General features: G+C 42.4%; 2 protein-coding genes across 32 annotated transcripts in view; one reads left to right on the forward strand and one right to left on the reverse strand.

The window, feature by feature from the left end:
* Nucleotides 1-14,557, reverse strand: part of LOC103381519 (calcium/calmodulin-dependent protein kinase type II subunit gamma) — a 45,144-nt gene extending 30,587 nt beyond the window's left edge. For 9 of the 27 annotated variants that reach the window (XM_008313917.3, XM_008313915.3, XM_008313916.3 and 6 more), the window contains exons 1-2: nt 4,246-4,457; nt 1,872-1,966 (exon numbers count right to left, since the gene is read on the reverse strand). In XM_008313917.3, coding sequence (XP_008312139.1) covers nt 1,872-1,966; nt 4,246-4,310 — 160 coding nt within the window. In that variant the 5' untranslated portion in view covers nt 4,311-4,457. Of the gene's footprint in view, nt 1-1,871; nt 1,967-4,245; nt 4,461-11,087; nt 11,190-11,280; nt 11,361-14,420 lie in introns of those variants that run through there. The other 18 variants (XM_025058079.1, XM_008313909.3, XM_025058076.1 and 15 more) reach the window with 5 other exon arrangements.
* Nucleotides 11,208-16,184, forward strand: LOC103381521 (NLR family CARD domain-containing protein 3-like). 5 transcript variants are annotated; one of them, XM_017034144.2, is made up of 9 exons: nt 11,209-11,418; nt 11,529-11,663; nt 11,739-11,801; nt 11,895-13,680; nt 13,927-14,088; nt 14,176-14,349; nt 14,471-14,638; nt 15,331-15,377; nt 15,461-16,184. In XM_017034144.2, exons 1-9 carry the CDS (start codon nt 11,373-11,375, stop codon nt 16,036-16,038), a joined length of 3,159 nt encoding a protein of 1,052 aa, XP_016889633.2. In that variant the 5' UTR covers nt 11,209-11,372; the 3' UTR covers nt 16,039-16,184. The 5 variants fall into 5 exon arrangements, with proteins under 5 accessions (XP_016889632.2, XP_016889633.2, XP_024913838.1 ...); XM_025058070.1 differs by having other exon boundaries at nt 11,529-11,801; XM_025058069.1 differs by having other exon boundaries at nt 11,739-13,680.
* Nucleotides 16,185-16,272: the final 88 nt, after the last annotated feature.

Consider the following 16,272-nt stretch of genomic DNA (forward strand, 5'->3'; position numbering starts at 1 on the left):
TAATACCAGAAGCTGCCCTCTGTGGACACTTGGATGGCAGGAACAGAACAATAAGAACATTAAAACAAACTAATAAATGGTTCACAATACAGACATGCTCTATTAGCTTTCTATTAGAAATTATTCCTCCTTATCAACACATAGGCGCACACACACGCAGTCAGATAAATCAGACAAAGAGGGAGGTGCCTATGGAATCCATGAGGTATTAGTGGCTGATGAGACACATTTAACATAAGTGGATTAGCCTCAATACAAACCAATCCCCTTTCTCGGAAAGACAAGATAGGAACAGGTAGTAAGGCAGGCAGCTAAGACATGCAGATGAATGAGACAGTGTGTGGTTCTGAGCAGGAACAAATAAAAGCAGGTGATTGAATGTCATAAAGGACTGCAACTCTCATCTGTAACATACAAAAAGGCCAAGCAATTAAGCATCTAGCTCTGCAGCCAGGGAAGTTCCCAGCACACAGACACAGGCTTGCATCATCATCATCATCGCCACCAATTTGACGTGGCAAAGCCACCCCCAGTTATGTGAGGTGTAGATGTGGGTGTGGATCAGTACGACAAAAACAATTCAATTGCAATTCAAAAGTGGATGATGGAATTATACGAACACACCAAAGTGACATATTAAACTAAATAACAGTAAAGGGTGATCTCTCATGTCCTGCCAGTTCTCATCGCTATATTTTCATTCCATCCCAGTCATGAGGAGCTTCTCAGAAATTAATCAATTCACTGTACAGCAGTTGTCTAATGATACCACAGAGGAATGATTAAGAGTTTTCCAATACAGTGTTTACAGAGGGTCAATATACATCACCCAGAAGTTGCTGATTAAAACTCTCCACAGACACAATGATTGAATGGGATATTTCATTCAGGATTGGTATTAATGGGACTCTTGTTTATATGCATACTTTCCGATAAGGTTTGACAATATGATGACGTATACATGTAGATGAATGACATGAACTAAGAGGGGTTTTATGGAACGCCAGGGCAATAACACTTTCTTTATGTCTGTTATGTTAGTGCAGGACATTTGAGAGCTGGACTGCTTCATGGCAGTATTGATTTTAAGATTTCTAAAGCACATGACACGCTGCGCAGACTGCTGACTGGTGGAGAGGAACAATGACTAACGGTGGCGCTATCTTGTTCAGGGGAAATTCTCAAACACACAACATGTAAATTGTGTGTGGGATGGGACTATGTTGGTTTCCAGTAGGCATTATGTTGTATATTGCTGGGAGAAAGGGAAAACACAGTAGTATTGGGCTGTGGGCAGTGTTTATCTAGTTGTAATTAGATTATCAATGCCAATTATTTGCTACTTTTTCAAATTAAATTCCTGTCTTATTGACTAAATGGCAGCCCCTGGCCTTTTGGTCAGAGGACCAGGTTTGAACACCACCTTGGCTGGCAGTATTGGGCTGGCAGTAAGCAAGCACCAATGCTCCCCAAGTGTTCCTGAAAACAATCACTATATCTCCATTTATATATGTACAATAACAATAAAATCAATTCTTCTTCTTGCTCTAAAACAAGACAATCACCACCAGTAGCAATTCAACAGGCTGGACCAGCTATGGACTGGTTAGCAGGACCACAGCTTGAGCAGGGACATGGCACACACTATCCAAGGACAAACAGAAAGGTTTTTCTGGGCCTTACATAGAATTCATTGACTTATCAGGTGTATTCATTAGATAATGTACCAAGTTGTTACATATTTAATATTAATATTATTAATTATGTACAGCTTTACAAAAGAAAGCTAAAAAATATTGATAGAGGAATTATTACAAGAACAACACAAAGGTATACAAGTCTGTGTGAGGGTGCATGGTGTGCTGCCGTACCTCTTGCAGAGAGTTTCTTAGTGTTGATGATTTTTGCAGCATACTCCTGTCCTGATGACTTCTTTACACACCTACGCACCACTGAAAAAGCTCCCCTAAGAAGAAAGAACATCAACAACCAAATATCAATTTAATTTCACATGCAAACACTCTCTCACCCATTCACTTCTCTCTCAAACACAGAGAATGACATTTGAAACTGCATACACGTGTGGCAGCAGTTTTCTGTGTATACTAAACACACACACACAGAGAGAGAGAGAGAGAAAGAGAGAGAGAGACAGAGAGAAAGAGAGAGATAGAGAGAGAGAGACAAAGAACAAGTACAAAGGATACAGAAACATTACAATCACAGATTCAGCATCTAGAATATGAACACAACTGTGCACAACAGTGCAACAATGGAACTCAAAAATTAACTTTGACGTTACAAGTTTCTCTTGCATAACAGCTGATATGTAAATGATTGGTCATGTCTTTTTGCGAATCTAGGATAACAACATACATCACGGTGCAACCTAAAGGTCTGAAAAAAATTCAATTTCCAACAGCCAGCATGAAGAATAAATGAGGTGCGTTGTGCTCAACAGTAAGCAACATTTAAAGCACCCGCAAGACAACAATGGTTTGTTGTGAAGCTTCTGCATAGAGAGGAGGATAACAGTTAATGAAATAACACATTTTGATAAAAATCACACAGATCTGAATGAAACAAACAGGTCAACCAATAACCAACCAGCTACTGAGGTGTCTTCTTGGTTTTGCAGTACGTTTGCAAGGATTATGAAGTTTGGCCCAATGCTGATGTTATATCTAAACTCACTAACTCAACTAACAACTAAAAAAGCTTTTTTTTCACTGTTCATCAGACTGCAAATACTGCAAACATGCACCACTGACATCGACAGATTCTTGTTTAAGTACCGACTACTGTCAAATGCAGTCATCCCATGCATTTATGCACCCCTGGGCTTGGACATCACAGGAAAAAAAAATCTTTGTTTAATTTTTATAGAACTGAATTTTTCTAGGATGTTGCTTGTTCTTGATCATACATAGAGGTTTGCACCAGAGCCCTGCACTCTGTTCATTCCACTCTGCTCTTTGCTTCAATTATTTACCAGTAAACAAGAGGTGACAGGTGACTGGAGCACAACCTCAGTGAAGCTAACGTTAATAACCTATGACAGAGCAAAATGCATTAACTAGAAGCTAGAGAAATATAAGCTGGAAGGTAAGTGGTCAGTCTGGATAAGGCTCAGAAGGGCGTGTGTTCTATGTTTGCAATATTTCACCGACTGTGCAATTAGTGCCATCATTGTTGTCAGTTATTAAACACATAGTGGAAACGACAGTGGGAAATTAAGGCTAGTGAATCTGTATTGAGTCAGTGTCGCCCTTTTAACCCACCCACTGGTGAGGAACAAGAGATGCTGCTGCTGCAGCTGGTGATGGCGAGGATGATGATGATGATGATGATGATGATGATAAAAAAGAAGGTAATGGCCCAGTTTCCCTTGCCGTCATCAAAATATTAAGCACATACGTATCCGTCTCTTGCACAACAACGATTACTGCTTTTTAAACGGTGACTACCCTTCGATTGTCTTTGTTCACTTCGAATACATGAATTGATAACATCCTGCTCCTGAGACATCGGGGCGTATAGAGACGTCACAGTGCAAACGTGCAGCAGCACAAGCCTAGAACCAATAACTTCCTCATTAAGAGCTTCAAGAGACGACAACGTCATTGAACACGGCCGCACAATCATCTGCAGCTGCTTTGGGGGGCAGAGAAAAAGGTGATCGGCCTACAATAGTTAGCTCCCAGTCACAGCCTGTGCTTTGACATGAGAGTCAGCGCAGTGAACGCTGTCAGAGCCGCGGCCGGTGCAAATGTCACGGGGCTGCGTCTCTCTCGGGGCCCCGCTGCTGTGGCCACCAGACCTCGGAACAAGTAGGGGGCTGTCCGCAGCTCATGCAGCAAACTGTGTTTGCTCTGTACATTCATCACCATTAGCGACTAAAAGACGCGACGCTAGCGGGCTAACAGAGCTAGTTTAATCAATATCAGCATGGCAGATCGTAGGCTACTGACGGGGCTGTAGTGCGCTCTGCTGCCATAATAAGGGAGGGGGTAGTTACTCTGTAACAACGCTTATGTAGCGTTACAGCAACACTAGGCAACAAACGCTCACAGACAGACCCATGAAAGAGTACGAACAGCACTCTACATATGAGGTATAGGGCTTAGCTTATCTGTGCTAGCTGGCTAAGCAGAATTACAGTAAGGCGAGGTTTGCGGGGGTGGGGGACAGAACGACATGACAAACACGATGTGCACTGTTAAAAATCAGACGATTGCTGCTTACTTCCCGAGCTCCTCGTACAGCTGGTACTCGTCGGTGAACCTGGTGGAAGTAGCGGTGGTCGCCATGGTGGGAACCGTGAGGAGGAGCCCGAGCCCTGGGGTACGACGGCGGCTGGCTCTCGTACGGTCGGGGTCCTGAAGGAGGGTAGCCTAGCCTCCAACGTTGGAACACCTTTCTGACAGGCAGAGAAGGCTGAAGAGGAGAGAAGCAAGCAGAGACGGAAAGGGAGGGGTGGTGAGAGGAGGAGAAGTAATGATTGTGGTGGTGGAGGGGAAGTCTCGCGAGTCCTTAGGTACGAGAGTGAGACCTCTGGTAAAAGGTCTCTCTACATTTCATTTCTACAGGCAGAATTGATCTTGTTCTTTAACTGATATTTAAGCAAAAACTCACATGAAAGTGTTTATTTATTTTCCAATAATAACATCTTTGTATTTTAATCCAAACCAGTTCTTATTTGTGCAGGTTAAAGTAATTTTACCTGAAGACATGGGCTTCCTGTATACTGACAAATATGCAGTCAAAACATCTTACTTAATATTCTGAAATCCTACAACTAGATCCTGCCACTGTGTAGTGTTGACTGGAGCTGTTGCCTAACAACCAGTTTGCAAATGCTTCCAATGTCCCTTTTGTATGGAGTTTACATGTTTTCACTGTAGTTCCCCTCTTCAGTTTAAAGACAAGCGCTCCTTTTACCCATTGATCACACTGTATTTACACTAGTATGTCTCCACACGAGTTTACACAAGACCTAATAGATTGGGCTGTTTTGTATACCGTTGGTGGCAGGTTGAATGTCAGGATGGAACGTGTTTGATGCAGCAGCTCAAGATGGATGTTGGAAGACATGCTGTTCGCAGCATGAGGTTTCTTTTAAACCCTTTTTACCACCTCTAATGATGACCCAAAGAGACAGAATGGATTGGATGACAGTAGGTATTTTTCTGAAGCAAGGCAGATAGATATAATTTATTGATCCCAAGCTTCTCTAAATGAATCCATGTGACAAATGTCATGTTCTCCTGAAAATGAACTAAAATTGGGATCTTGTAAAATATTGAAAAACATTGATTACTAATATAATAAAAAATATTACAATTCAAAAACAGAAACATTAGGTTTAACAAATGCCTTATAAGTGTGTTCATTAACATTAATATTTTCTTAATAAATATCTCTGTGTGAAGATGAAGTTTACTGTAATGGTTTACTGTATTATTATTAGTTATAATTATTATTAGTAGTAATGATAATAATTTTTTTTGTTTATTTTGGTATCCCAAACAGATGATCTTCCCATTATTGGAACCAAGACTTACTGTACATTACACATAAAGAATGGCTTGCACATGTATCCCATATGCATAAATCAACTAAGAGCAAGGAGGAAACTGCAGAGAGTGTCGGAGCGTAGAGAGAGTGGTAAACCAGTGTTTACATCCTTTGCTGGAATGTACATGACGCACTTGGAGAAGGAAGGGATGAACAGAGGAGCCAGTTTGTTGCAGTATCACCTTTTAGTGTTACTACAGTCTTTCACATTTTACAGATAAAAATATGAAATAAATAAGCATTGGTCAACAGGAAAGACAGTGGGTGTTATAATGCAGACTCCCTGCTATGGTGCAGAATAAATCACCACGACTGTAAATAGGTTATGTGGAAAATAGTCCCATGTCACTGCTGCTCATTTATGACCATTTCTCTTTTTTCTCTGACTGAGTCTGTCACTGTTTAATACTTCAACTTGTGCCAAAAAAACAAGTTCCCTATGTTTTAAGTGTGTCTAACATAACCTAGACAACACTAACTTTTTTGGCGAAAGGTAGAAAGTCACACATTTTTCTTTGTATCAATAGTCAAGTGTCAGTTTTGGGGCATAAGATTGCTGTTTTTTACCATGCCATATTTGGACACCCACACAAGAGTACTACTAATGCTTTGATAATTACTGTAGGGTACAGCTGTAGATGTAAAAGTACTGCCTTGTATTCTTTTCCAGGATCTTTGTCTTATGTAGATTACGTTACAGTCAATGCATTTAATTCCAACACACACCAATATCAAACAATGTATTGTCGATATGCTGAAGTACAATACACAGTACTTAGGAACAGGCACACCCTCTTGTGCTCCTGCATACTACTGGTGTGAAAGTACCTTTTAAAGCAGGTTCCTGTTTCTCTCCTGCCTTTCCCCTCAGTGAAAAAGGCAGTAAAACATCACAGCATTATTTTACTGCACTGTTTGGGATACACCCAATTCTGGGTCGCACCTCACTGCAGCAGAGAGACAAACTGTAACGCTACACACACTCAAGCCGTTGCGAATGCACATACAGACACACTTCACAGATCAGTATTGATTAATGCTGAATTCTTGCTCTCAGAAGAGTAGACCTTTTCTGAGCCACTGATTTTTGTCTCAGCATTGGAGAGCATGCACATGTATGTGCACGGGAGAGATGGAGATGGGAAGAGGGAGTTGCGTGGCTGCTGTATCAGGTTCCCACACCGACAAGTGTGCACCTATGTTTTTTTCCACACTGAGAGCTGTTAGCTTGGCAGTTCTAAAAGATGGTGTCACACAGATCCAGAGTGCCTCACTAAATGTTTAATGTGGCATGAGTGGGAGGCCATCAGAGGACAGGCGGGCGGGGCTGGAGGGAACCGTAGAGCTCGAGAGTTAGTTAGAGGCCTTGTGTGTGTGTGTGTGTGTGTGTGTGTGTGTGCCTCCTCGGCACTCTTTCTCTGAGATGGGACAACCTATATAACACAGTTGGTATCCGAAAGAATAAAAAAAATGTTTTTATTAAAAAAAGACATTTGTGTGCATTAGTCAGTGTAACTAAAACAATGGATGTTCAGTGATTATTTCCCCATACTAGATGTGTGATGGAGAGCAAGGAAAGAAGGTTGAACTCTGTGTGTGTGTGTGTGTGTGTGTGTGTCACGTAAAATTCAAATAAGCACAGCATCGTAGGCTACAGGCCTTTTACTGCCCTTCTTTTCTGCTACATGCTAACCCTGCAGCCTCCCCTCCTCCTTTTTCTCCACCTCCTCTGCCTCCACACAAGTTATATAATGGTGAACTCCTCAGCCTTTGTTATCTCACACCATCCACACTCTACGCCTTACCCACTTGATGAGAGACAGCAAAGCAGAGGAGGGAAGAGGAGTGAGAACACAGGAGGCCGAAGAAAAATAAAGTAGGTTGGTGATGGCAGAATTTATCAGGAAGAAAGAGAGAGAGAAAGAAAGGAGGAATGTGTGTGAGATATTTTAAATTATAATATTATTATCATTACATGTTCTTCTCAGTGCTCATCTTCTACAGCATTCACCTCACAAGAGCGTGTTATATTTCAGACTCTCCGTTCCAGCTGGTTATGACTTCAGTGACTTGAGGTAGAATGAGAAGAGGTCCAATCCTTCCCTCTTGACTTTGCAATGGAAAATGTTGTCAAAGAGTTGCCACAGCTACTCACATGTTCCTATGCTACCTTGCTGTGAGAAACACACTTCTAAATTATCCAGTAGTATCAGCACTAAGGAAAACCTATCCAGCTGGCAGTCACTTGTCCTTTATGTATTGAACCAGTTGAAGCTTGCAGTAAAACACCCACCAGGGACAAAATATATGTTACTCAAAACCTTAATGGGGGTCAGACTTTGTTTGTATCCAGAACAGACAAATTGTGCTATCAGAAACTGGCACACAGTTTGACTTGGCATTTCATTTTGTACTGACTAATAAGGGTGAATATGTCTTTTGTTACATCATCACAAATGAGAGGGTGGACGGGGCCAAGGGCTGAGTCATGACAGTCCTGCTTTCCACAGTTCTGGAGGAACAGTTTGAGGGAGAGGGAGGAAGAGAATGAGTAACACTATGTCGTGATACCCCGAGCATAACTGACCCCTAGCTGACCAGTCGTCCACCGTCACATTTGGCCGCATCCAACTGTGTGCGTGTGTCTGTGGGTGGGGCTAAGACAAAGGGTGTTGCTGATGACACATGAGTCACCGTGACCTGGATAAATCAGAAATGGTAAAAGTATAATTAAACACCAGACATCACAGCAAATATCAGAGGTGACCTACTCTTGGCTCATGACTATTTTAGCATTTAGTCTTAAACCTTGATGTTTTTTTTTTATTTTTCACTTAGAAGAACATGCTCATATTACTGGCGGAGTGAGAAATTCAATCTTCCTGTTTAGCGTCATTGCTCTACCTAGGGCTACTGAAAACCAGATCAATAAGCAATCACTGTAGCATTTTAGGTTAAACCCACCCTGTGTCCTAAAAAATAGATATAATCAAACTGCAGAGGAATTTAAGACAACTGTACCTCACCTGGTACTCAGTGGTACCCACTTTTACTAAAAAATAAAACGATTTTCATTTTGTATTTAATTTATCCACCTGCAGTGTGGATGGGGAGGGTGGGGTACGGGAGTGGCAAAATATAACATTTGCTTCCTCTGCACCATTCAGCCACATACCTGTTTTCAGAGGGAATGAATGAATGATTCTTTAATGAGAGTGATCCATTGATATATTTTTGTAATTAAAGATTCCTTCTAGAAGTTGGCAGAGTAAGTTCAACATGGTCCAATGTCTGGATTTAAACCCACACTCCAGCTTCCCTTGTCTGTCTCCTGCCTTCCTGTTGAGTTGATTAGTGTGATCACATTCACCTGTGTCTCTGTCATTAGCCACACCCACACCACCCCTCCAGCCTACCTACCCCCCACTCCACCGTCCAACCCCTAGCTGTAACATCAACTGGTACACCTGCTACCCCACTACCAGTAATGGTACTTGGTACACCTACCACCCTACAAGTGCAAGTGCAAGTGCAAAAGTCAACCCCACCTCAGCCCCCCTTAAATCCCCCGATCACCCCATACATGGGGAACTTCCACCAACCAGTTACAGTTTCTCTCTGGTCATCCTCCATGGTGTTATAGCCCAGGGGATTCCTCTGACTGTGGGGCAGGGTGGCGTGAGTTTGGACCCAGGCTTGGGTAAGACAACTGTGAGCCATAAGTGTTTCTTTTGGTATCTGATGCAGGTTTTGTACCTATTTTTATATTTCAAACTAACACTAAGAAATAAAAAGGTAAAATGACCAATTAGAATAAATAATTGTTATGCATTTTATCAATATCTCTAATTTCAGCAACAACCAGGTGAGCAATTTATGACCTCGTCACATGAAGGAGTTGGGATTGCTCACAAAGTGTCAAAAAACAAATACCTGTACAAAACTTTTTCACCCGCAGGTGTTAGCATTGCACAATGTCAAAGAAAACTGAGAGCTGAACTGATGACAAAGTTCAGTTTCCTGCTTGAAGGGGGGGCAACGGAGACCAAGAAAATCCCCCTTCACAAGATCTTCACAGAGCTCTACATCACCGAGGGAGGAAGTGCAAAAGTCAACCTGGAGCATGAAGTGAGGCAGATTGAGGCGACATCCAGGAGACATGTGGCGCAGGAGAAATCAATCCACTGCACTCAGCTGTTCGCTGCACAACCAGGACAAAACCACAACATAAGAACAGTGATCACAAGGGGAGTCGCTGGCAACGGAAAAAACGTTTGTGTCAAAAATGTATCAATATCTCTAATTGAACTTTTTTGAAACGGAGAGCTACTTCGAGGACACTTAGTCATACAAAGAGCTACTTGTCTGATACAGACTTCACAAACAGTGTGAATAATCAGTTCTGGGACATACAATAGCAGACACTGTTCTTACCAACGTCATTGCACCCATTTGAACATCATTGTAAATGGAACTGAATGAAAAAGCACAGTAACAGTCCAATTCTTCATCCTCTTGTTGACTAGTTGTACTTTGACAACATACCCCGCGGGCACCTTTGGTAGTCCAGGGGGCTACGTTGACGACCCCATCTCTAATGAATACCCTGTAAACTATGCATTAGTTATGTTACAAGGATTTCGATTCACAGCTAAACGGAGGGAGTTTAGTCAAAACAATAAAATGGACTTTGTCGCCATCGTGTTTTTAAGTGGAAAACTACAGCCCGTTCGATTATCCTACAGGCTGTAAAATGTGACTGCTCAAGCTGCTGTGATGTATTACATTTTAATGTATTTAACTAATATGACACAGTACAAAGCATTATATGCAGCTTGTCTACTATAAAATAAATAAATAAAGCGACATACTTGGGTTGTAAAAAAAACTTTTTTCACACATTGTATGATCTTACACTTAACTTTTAGTCATTATTGTTGCACCTTTAATAAATTTTTATCTTTCTAGTTCCTGTTGTCTAACATTTTGATTTCTACATGTTTATCTAACATAAATATCGTTCTGGAATACATTTTGATACTTTCTTATGTTTTGGTCAAATTTGAAATGCTTTGCAATGTTTTTCAATGGCCTACCACAGAAATGTTCCACCTTTTCTGACCACAGGACATACACCAATTTTAGTATTTTAATTTATGTACAACCCAACACCTATTCATTACCTTATGGTTGGGAAATATGTAAGTTTCCTCAAATGTTGTTAATGTGAGTGATGCTAACAAACCCAGATATTAATATTTATTGTGATTAGACAATAAAAGGCCTGGACAAAGACAAATATAACTGTAAATATCAATTCAAGTGCTGACCTTATGTTAGTTTGATTATAAGATAATTATTTTGATAGAATTATTCTTTTAAAAAAACATTCTTAAGTGTATTTACAACAGACATTGAGGATGTCTGTAACAGACAGAGAACAACGAACACATTGTAAAATATCAATACCTCATGCAAATGAATAATACAAGTGAGAACGACAGACTCACCGTGACTTTTAAAGCTAAACCAAAAATGAAACCGTGTTTTGCAGCTGCACTCTTTTTTGCCCCATTGCAGACAGGAAGACACTTTTTCCGGTCTCTCACGATCTAGAAGAGGAGAAAAAGAAACTTACTTTTACAGTATCAGTGAAAATACACGTCCTGTAGCCACAGTGATTAAGTGATTTACACTTGTTACCTCAACTACAGCAGGGGCAGGTGAACGTGTCCTTCAATTTTGATAACTGCTGATAACAAGAGAATGGTTCGACATAAAATCTGTGGAGAAAAATGGAGTCAAAGACAGACGCTGACAAAAAGGATGAGATTTCTGAGGGTAAGGAATTCACAGTAAGAGCATGGAGTAGTACAAATATAAAGGTTTTTATTTTATTTTATTTTTTTCTACCTAATTTGTTGTTGACCACAAGTGCTTTTTGGGCTCAGCTTCATCTATTCAGGCTCTGATTCATAGCTTACATCCTGGGATCACAGCTCAGTATGGAAGCAACGTGGTTGCTCCAACTATCATTGATTCCAACGTTGGCACCATAAACATCAACATCACCAGAAACGGACACGGTAAATACTGTATACACTGCAATCTGAATAACAACAGGGTTTTTTTGTGGAGTGATGTTTTTTCCTCTTTTGTAGAGTGTGAGGTTTCACCAGGTTTCACCAGCACTGCAGAGAGCTGCGAGTTTCAGCAACAACCAGGTGAGCAATTTATGACCTCGTCACATGAAGGAGTTGGGATTGCTCACAAAGTGTCAAAAAACAAATACCTGTACAAAACTTTTTCACCCGCAGGTGTTAGCATTGCACAATGTCAAAGAAAACTGAGAGCTGAACTGATGACAAAGTTCAGTTTCCTGCTTGAAGGGGGGGCAACGGAGACCAAGAAAATCCCCCTTCACAAGATCTTCACAGAGCTCTACATCACCGAGGGAGGAAGTGCAAAAGTCAACCTGGAGCATGAAGTGAGGCAGATTGAGGCGACATCCAGGAGACATGTGGCGCAGGAGAAATCAATCCACTGCACTCAGCTGTTCGCTGCACAACCAGGACAAAACCACAACATAAGAACAGTGATCACAAGGGGAGTCGCTGGCATCGGAAAAACCGTTTGTGTCAAAAAATTCACACTGGACTGGGCTGAGGGGAGAGCGAACACTGAGCTGGACTTTGTTTTCCCACTCACCTTCCGAGAGCTGAACCTGATGAGGAAAAAGACTTCCAGTCTAGCAGATCTTCTCCACCTCCTTTTCCCTGACACCAAAAATACTGACATTTTCTCTCATGCCAACAGTAGAATGCTCTTCATCCTGGACGGTCTGGACGAGAGCCGGTTGTCCATGGATTTCCACAAAGGAGAAATTGTGTCAGATGTGACGCAGCCAGCCAGAATTTCCGTGCTCCTGATCAACCTCATCAGAGGACGACTGCTCCCTTCAAGCCTGGTCTGGATAACGTCCCGTCCAGCAGCTTCTGGTCAGATCCCTGAGGAGGACGTTGATCTGGTGACAGAGGTGCGGGGGTTCAATAACCAGCAGAAAGACGAGTACTTCCGTAGGAAAATCGATGACCAGAACCTGGCAAACAGGGTAATCACACATGTCAAATCCTGCAGGAGTCTTCATATCATGTGTCACATTCCAGTCTTCTGCTGGATGGCAGCGAGTGTCCTTGAGAAGATGTTGGTAACGAATGCCCCTGGAGACACACCGAAGACCCTGACGAGAATGTACATAAACTTCTTATCTCTGTACGTGGAGAAGACAAAGAAGAGGTTATCAGAAAGAAGAGAGTCCAGCACTGAGTCTATCAGAACCAACCTCCTCTCACTGGGTAAACTGGCCTACAGAGAGCTGGAGAAAGGCCACCTAATCTTCTATGAGAAAGATCTGATTAAAAATGGCCTTGGTGTCACACAGGCCTCCATGTTCTCAGGACTGTACACGCAGATCTTCAGTGAGGAGTTGATGCTCGGAGAGCAGATGTTCTGCTTTGTTCACCTCAGCATCCAGGAGTTCTTTGCTGCATTGTACGTCTTCCTGACGTTCAACAATGACAACATCAACGTCCTGGTCACCAAGTCACTCGCTGAGAGACTCTTTCTGTTCAGAGACTCCTCAGAGTTAGTCCTCTACAAAGACGCAGTGGAGAAGGCTCTACGCTGCGAGAACGGTTATTTTGACATTTTCCTGCGGTTCCTTTTGGGCCTGTCAATGGAGTCCAATCAGGTTCTGTTGAAGCAACTACTGACCACCAACCGAACCAACAAAAGGACCAGGACGGCAATCATCACATACATCAAGGAGAAGATTAAGTCAAGTCCTTCATCAGAGAGATGCCTGAATCTGTTCCACTGCCTGAATGAGCTAAATGACCATTCCCTAGTGGAGGAGGTTCAGTCTTTTTTCAGGTCGGGCAGCCTCAGAGAGGTGAAACTCTCACCTGCACAGTGGTCAACTCTGGTCTATGTGCTTCTGACATCAGAGGAGGAACTGAGTGTTTTTGAACTGAGCAATTACAGCAGGTCTGAGGAGGGCCTATCGAGGCTGTTGCCTGTGCTTAAAACAGCCCAAGCAGCAAAGTAAGTTAACTTCTACTGATTCAAGTGTTTTTCCTCATGGGGAGCCCTCCACACCAAGAGTTGAGTTGGGGGTTCCTGGATGCGCTGGAGGAGCGCCGGCACATTACCACCATGGTTTGGGCTCCTCTGTCTGTCCTAGTTAGGGTGGTCCCTGGGGCGGCGACCCTTGTGGCTGGTTCAGAGATAAAGCCTGTCCAAGGTTAGCGTCCATCAGTGACTGACCTTGTCCTCCTCCTTTATTTACAGTCTAAATGCATGTAATCTGACAGTGACCTGCTGTGAAATGCTGGCCTCCTGTATCAGTTCATCTCAAATCAGGGAATTAAACCTGGGCAACAACAATCTGACAGACCTGGGCATGAGTCTCCTCTCTGCTGGACTGAAGAACAGCAAACTGGAAACACTTAGGTGACAATATAATATGTTTACAGATGTACAGATGATGGAGTTGTATTTTTTGTCATCAAATGTTTGTGTGTTTTTCCCTTTTTTTAGAATGAGGAGCTGCAGCATGACCAAACTCAGCTCTGATGCCTTGGCTGAAATGATTAGTTCAGCTTCGTGTCAGCTGAAGGTGTTGGACCTCAGCGACAATGACTTGGAGGATGAAGGCGTTACGGTCTTTTCTACTGGACTGGGGAATTCTTGCTGTAAACTGGAAACTCTCAGGTGAGTGCCACGAGTTAAAAACCAATGTGAATTTGGAAAGAATCTGTAAACAGCGTAGAACTCAAACTCACCAGCGTCTTTTGGAAATTGGATAGTTGTAACGTGTGATTTCCTCCTGAAGTCTGTCTCTGTGCAGAGTGACAGAAACTGGCTGCACTTTCCTGGCATCAGCACTGACGTCTTCCTCTCTGAGAGAGCTGGACCTGAGCTACAACCACCCAGGGACCTTAGGCCTGCAGCTGCTGAAGGCTCTGCAGAATGAACCACACTGCAGCCTGCAGGAACTTTGGTAATGACAGCACACAGTTAGGACGACACCAAAAAAAGTTTTTCTGAGAAATAAAAAATGTAACTAAAGGTTGCCATCACAAGGCAGATGGATTCCGGATATTGAAGTTTTCACACATGGTTGACGTCAGATAGTGGTCTGTGGATAAGAGATAAGGATTATGACAGTTATTTTTTGATAGAAGAGCCGCAGTCAGATCTGAGGGCACATTTATGAGACAGTCAGGAGACCTGCTATGATGTTTGGTTTGAATTGTCTGAGAAGACGGTAGACTGAATTGTCTGAGAAGACGGTAGACTGAGACTGAGGTGGTAAAGATGAAGATGCCGAGTCATCAGCATTTACAGAATTAAAATTCAGGTAAGGTTAAGTGGTTCAAAAAGAATGTGGAGACGCGTTGTTAAACGTTTAGGACGTGTGTTGAGGAGAGATAATCGATATATTGGACAAAGAATGTTGAAGATGGAGCTAAAAGGGCAGGAAGAAGGAAATACCCCTGGGAAAGACTAATGGAGGTCATAAAGGAGGACATGAAGGATGTTGGTGTAACAGGCAAAGAACAGGAAGGAAGTGAGACAGGCAGCGATCTGCTGAAGTCAAAAAACATTTTCTCCTTTTTAAGCTGTTTAAAAATTCCTATAAAACAATATTTTCTAATTGTTTTTAAAACATCATTTTCTATTCTGTTTTAGTGTTGAAGAGTGCGGTGAAAGCAGAGTTCAACCAGGCCCAAAGAAATGTAAGCAACAGACCTCTAACCTCAGGATGGATTTGTGCCGATGTGACACTGAAGAACATTTCTGTTTCTGTTTCTCTATCCAGATCACAGAAAACTCACTCTGGATCCAAAAACTGCACACAAAGATCTTTTTCTGTCAATGGAAAACACAAAAGCCAAACGATGGACAGCACAGCCTTACCCCGACCAACCGGAGAGGTTTGACCACTGGAGACAGGTGTTGTGTACGGAGGGGTTGACAGGGCGCTGTTACTGGGGGGTGGTATGGAGCGGAAGAGTTTCCATAGGAGTGGCCTACAGAGGAATGGACAGGAAGGGAGAGGGTCACAACAGCTGGCTGGGTCGAAATGAGTCTTCCTGGAGCCTGAACTGCACCAAAGATGGTTACAGAGCTTCTCACAAAGATACAAGCACTGTATTAGCAGCCCAGGCCAGCTCCAATGAAATAGGAGTCTTCCTGGACTGGTCAGGAGGAACGCTGTCCTTCTACCAAGTGTCCAGTGGATCACCAACCCTACTCCACACCTTCCACACTTCTTTCACAGAACCCGTCTTCCCTGGATTTCAGCTTGCCTGGGTGGACGCCACAATCCAACTCTGCCAGGTCTGTGGATTAGATCCTCCAACGTCAGATGAAAGCTGTTCAGTGATAGTTCCGTGACATTGAGCTTGAACTTTTAACCACTTTTGCAGACCTCATTTCAGAGGAACAACAAATCTGGAGGAACTGTCACTCTGAATCAGGCAACAAGACTTAATCTGAAAGACTTAAGTACATACATAATAAAATCTACAGTAAAGACAAAAGCAAACCTTTTACTTTTATCCTCATTTTATTAGCAGTCCCAAGAGGCAATGAAAAAAAAATCAAAGAAAAAAAAAGGAAATAAAGAGT

Source organism: Cynoglossus semilaevis, chromosome 8, assembly GCF_000523025.1.
Source record: "Cynoglossus semilaevis isolate Cse_v1.0 chromosome 8, Cse_v1.0, whole genome shotgun sequence".
Lineage (NCBI taxonomy): Eukaryota > Metazoa > Chordata > Actinopteri > Pleuronectiformes > Cynoglossidae > Cynoglossus > Cynoglossus semilaevis.